This window comes from Argiope bruennichi, chromosome 6 (assembly GCF_947563725.1).
Source record: "Argiope bruennichi chromosome 6, qqArgBrue1.1, whole genome shotgun sequence".
Classification (NCBI taxonomy): Eukaryota; Metazoa; Arthropoda; class Arachnida; order Araneae; family Araneidae; genus Argiope; species Argiope bruennichi.
The window spans coordinates 126,709,904-126,715,556 of NC_079156.1; the positions used below are offsets into that span (position 1 = coordinate 126,709,904).

Below are 5,653 nucleotides of genomic sequence, written 5' to 3' on the forward strand. Positions count from 1 at the left end.
TTATTCGACTCTATTCACGGAGAGGAGTGTTTGGGCGGGTCACACTCGTTTCTAGGTTGTATAGAATCCGAGATATAGCAACTTCCGGTCTGACCGGAAGTTGACATCACCGACATTCCGAGACCCACAGGAACTCTATAGTATCGATTCGACATTTATTTAGACAATATTAAGCAAAATATATACTGCGCATGCGCAATGGATCTGAAATTTTCGGTGTTTAGAGGACCCACGGGGTACTTCTAAGTGAAAACCCCAAGTCTCTAACATATATAGTTTACAAGATATAACGAAAACTATCTACGCATGCGCAGCAGATGACTCCATGGGGTCTTCCATAGCCCCGTGGGATTACTATGGCGAAAATCGAGCTTCCATTATTCGTTGCCTTCAATTATTCAAAACACCGTAACGAAAACAACATCATGTTCTCACATAATGAAAAAGGAAAAAAAAAAACACGTCCAAATAGTTAAAGCTGAAAGGATTGCAAAAAAAACAAATGTTTACATATTATTTTACTGATGTTACATTTCTACTCAGACCCATTACAAAATAACCCTTCATACACAATCTGAACGCTAAAAAAAGTTTTTAGAAGAAAATAATCATAAATATGCACTGAATTTTTTTTTTATCGGCAGCAAATAAAAGAGGAAATTTAATCGTTCCTTATGGGTTATGAGAAGCATAAACAAAAAATCCTAATTTGATCATAGCATAAAAAATTTAGTTAAATATTTTATAAGAGAATCTCATTAAATTTCAACCATTTCATACATATTAATGTAGTTTCAAGTATTAACTCATAGAAGAGGTTTTTAATTAACTGAGATGGAACAGTAAATTTTTAATTCATAGGCATGCATATTTCTATTTTAAATTTTTATCCTTTTTTTTTCTTTTTATCTTATTATATCTTCTTTCACATAATTACACTTCTCAGAATTTTCAATTGTTCAAATGTATAATGAAAATACACTCAAAGTAATAAATTCGAATCAACTGTAGAACTCAGGGTAAAAAAAGTCTTCCCTTACCCATGTCTTCTTCCCTAACTCTGTTCAAGTGCGAGGCTTTGTAAATCATATTTTTTATTCTAATTAAATTGGTTTGAAGAGTAAGGTAAATCAAAAGATGTCACAGATAATTACATAAAGCGAAGACTGATTTTAAATATCAGGTCTCGCATTCTTCACTAGAATCCTCTAGTGTTTCAATTTATGAAGAGGTGCTCTAGCATGTTATTTAAGAAAGAATCAATTCAAGAAGTGAAGAGAGTTCTTCTCTTCAATAACAATTTATTTAAAATTTTTGATCAGACAGGATTTCATCTAAATTGAAAATAATGGATCAATACCATTGCAAACGTTGCGGCAATATAATGACACACCGTGAGAATCACCCTTGCTTTATTCACAATAAATTTGACTCCACGTATTTGCTACAACTGCCAGTAGAATCGGATGAAAACTTTCATGAAGTAAAAGACAAACTTACGGAAAATTCAAATGACATTTCTCGCAGTTTAAGCCGAGATGCCCGACAAAACGAAGGTAAAAAATCTAAATTCTTGAATTTGTCTCCTTTACAAAATAATGAAAAAAATAAAGAGCATTCCTCAAAGGAAAGCAGATGTAACACTTTTCCACAGAATTCCAGTAATGAGCAACCAACGAATTCTTCCGGCAATTCTTATTTTAATCCCATTTCGAATGTTCAGGTGATTGATGTTCAAACTAATGAAAATTCAACGTGCATTACTTCTTCAGAAAGTGTTGAATCCAGTTACAGACCTGAAAACGGCCATCGTGAAACTGATGAAAAAATTCTAATTGTCTCTGGATCAGGTAGTGTTGACATACAAAAGCAACAGGTATCAGATCTTTTCCATAAAACAGCTGATGAAGAAAGTAAAGCGTTTCTTGAAAAAAGCAAATGGCAGACTTTGAATAACGATAAAAATAATTTTATGGAATCTCTAGAATGCGTTATCAGACAAGATCGTTTACATGATAATAAAATTTCTGGACGTACAAATCTGATTTTGCAGCCTGATCTCCCATCTGGAAGTACGGAGTTAGACAATGGCATGATCCTTATGTCAGGGAATGTAATGGATGAACATATTTCCCTTGGAACGAATTCTAAGGCTCACAGTGAGAAAGAAAAAATGTTTATCAGCGTTGAAGAACCAATCTCTAAAAAGGAAGATGACAATTCTGTGGCTGGATTTTCCGGATTCTGTTCTCGTAAGAAGAAATTTCCTAAGACCTTCCGTAGGAAAGATACTCTAAAAACTAATTATCAAACACACACTGGCAACAAACTCTTTGTGTGCGATATATGTGAGAAAGACTTCTCTCGGAAATCACATCTCGACCAACATTACAAAATGCACACTGGCGAAAAGCCTTATGAATGCGGTATATGCGGGAAAAAATGCAGTCGGAAAGAAAATCTCATCATCCATTATCGAACACACTTCGGTGACAAGCCTTTTATGTGTGATATCTGTAATAAAAGTTTTGCTTATAAGGGTTATCTTAATATACATTTTAGGACGCACACTGGAGTAAAGCCTTATAAATGTCCAGCTTGTGAAATGTCGTTCATTAACAGCAGCAACTGCAAAAAGCATTACAGGAGAAAGCACGAATGAAATTATTTTGCAAAGTACATAATTTTTTTTAAATCTAGTATGAAAGTACTTCGAATACTTCATTGAGTTAAAACATTGTCATTTTTGTAATTTTACTATTTTGACGAAGCATATTTCTAGATTTTAAACATACAATTCTATGAATTTTTAATTGATTACTGACGATGAAAATATGTTTTTTCTGATCTATTGGATTTTTATTTAAGTATTTATAGTTTGGGATTTTGTACTTTTTCTCATAGTTTTTAATCCTAGTCATTTAAATCCTAGAGAGTTCAAAACAAATATGCAGGTTCCATGTGAATTTCAATAAAACAATCGTTTTTCCTTACTTTGGTTTTATTTCATTAATTAAATATTTCCAAACGTAATCTTGTCCACTTTTAATATTCTGTTTCTCACGAGTATTTGAGCAAATATTTAAAGCTAACTAAAGACCATTTTTAAACAATGGTAAGTATTACGATATTTTAACTGAAAATACTTAGGTTCGGTTAATAATTGTAATAATCGACCGCACCATTGTGATTTTGAGTTGGTGTAAGCATTTTTCACCTTGATGTTTCATTAAAAAAATGACTTTGTATTTTTCCAAATGGAAAATATAGAACATTTTTAAATTCTGTTTTTGATATTAATAACGAATTACACAAAGTTCCTTTATACATTAACAATCATGTTGAGTAAGATATATTTATTGCACTTTTGTATATATTTTAATAAATACTATTATATTAGACATCATAGTCAAATGTCTCTGTATTTTGTCTTCCTTTTTAATGAAATTCTTTGTTACAATTTGCAATAAAGGATTATTTTCGATAAATTCAGTGTCAATTACATTTTTAATGACTTGTGTATTATCTTTTAATAATAAAGCCAAGCGTGGTGACACGTGAAAAGAAAATTAGAGCTCCCAGCGTTGGCAAATATACATTTTCGAATGTTGGGAATAGGCAGCTCGGAACGAGGTTTTTGAATTTCTTGATAGCAGTTTAATTAATTTGAAAACAAACGAAATTTTGGCAATAAATTTCCTAAGCCAAAAATTATTACATCATAGTAAATTTCGAAGCATAATCCTTTCAATAATACAAGTTTTCAACCTGCATTTGCACTTTCTGTTTTTAACAAATTTTGAACTTATTTTACAGTAATCTATTTCATTATTGAAGTGAAATTCTGATGGATTTATTTTTTTTATTAACATTTCACTTTTTTTTAAACTTTGATAATAGTCAAGATCCTTATGATGTCCCTTATTTTCTGAAACAATTATAATCCATTCTGATAACATTTCTTCTTTTCAAATATTATTCTCTATTTTATTCTTACACGATGAATCAGACAATGCCTAATACTGTCTTTGCATTCCATCAAACTAATGTATCTTTTGCATTTATTAATGCCGGGGACAGAATACTTATTAGATGTCACATGTTATATTTAATGTCTTATTTACTGTTACAAAAATGGCTTTTTTCCGTTTTTCTGAAATAGCCTTTCATTTTATGGAAGGGTAACATAGTAGAATATCATTTCTTTGGAGAGTGAAATTTTGACATATAAAGTAGATATAAGCATTAATAATCAAATATTTATATTCTAGAATTGCAAATAGCCATAGAAATTTATTACTAGGATTTATAAATGCATCTAAATATCAAAGATAAATACTTGCATATCTATTAAAATGTTACCTATTTTCTGATCTCTTCCTGAGATTAAACCAGAAGGTTAACGTCTTCCGGAGTGAAACTTTTAATAGTTATGATAATTGGATTATCATGGAATTATCCCATGGACAGTTATACTATAATTCTCTCATGACTGTTTGAGGACTGGTTGATGTCATATTTCGTCATTTTGAAGTTTGATCACATTTTTACAGCCACAACACTCCGCCTATTAACTCCACCACTTCAAAATGAGGAGTTTGGCAACGGGTGGCAGAATGATCGTGCACTGTGCCCCCACCACGTACAAAGCGATTTTATCATAGAACGGTATTTCAATCGCGATAACCTCCAACTCCAGATTAGATACTTTAATCTACTAAGTCACGTTAGCCACACACATTATTTTTCTCAAGTGGATAAATGAAAATATTTCAATTATAAATAACTCGGTGATATAGTACCTACTACAGTAGCATATATTCGTTTGGGCGATCGTGCAGCTCTTTTCTAACTAAAACTGCATTGCAAGAGGTCTGTTTGTTAGAAACCAAACAATACATAAATAAATAAATAACTATTATATTTTTTATACATTGTTAGGTTTGTTAAAAACCTAACAATTTATACATTATTAGTCTTGTTGAATTCCTAACAATGTATAAAAAAATAAATTTATTTTAACATAAATATGATTTATATAAATATAACATTTTTTATATAAATATAACATTTTTTATATAAATATGAATCCTAAATTTTTATAGCCGAAAATATTTTTTCAAAAAAAATCCGTAATATATCAAGTAAAATGATATCTTAAAATTTTCAATAATGAAATAATAACAAGGCCTAACACTTGAATTCGTTTTTATTCCATTCCTTTCTTTGACAGCGTTTGGTGCCGATATCGTTGAATATTAGATATATATCCAGATAAATATCCACTGTTTCTGTTACTGAGCATTCAATTTAAATTAAAAGTCAAATTAAACACATTAATAATTGCTCATTCGTAATTTAATTATATTTCAATAATTATTGAATATTATCCAAATGTTATTCAATAATAGTGGTGAAATATCTCCAGCTGACAGGCAGAATTTTTGTGTTTAGATTTGTCGCATAGTGAATCCAATCAAAAATGCCTTTTTGTACTTCTTTTCTTTGACTGGCATTTCCCAAACGCTACCCAGATTTCTTGTGAAGTCGTCTAAATAGCCTAGAAATTACATTTAGCAAAATTTCACACAAAATTAATTATATTTTTCATAAAAACACATGCCAAATTTCATTTATCTAAATCGTTGTGTTT

General features: G+C 30.4%; 1 protein-coding gene across 1 annotated transcript; it reads left to right on the plus strand.

Moving 5' to 3' along the window:
• Positions 1-1,538: 1,538 nt before the first annotated feature.
• On the plus strand, positions 1,539-2,662 carry LOC129972001 (zinc finger protein 300-like). The gene is made up of 2 exons (XM_056085981.1): positions 1,539-1,556; positions 1,655-2,662. Exons 1-2 carry the CDS (start codon positions 1,539-1,541, stop codon positions 2,660-2,662), a joined length of 1,026 nt encoding a protein of 341 aa, XP_055941956.1.
• The last annotated feature ends 2,991 nt before the right edge of the window (positions 2,663-5,653 follow it).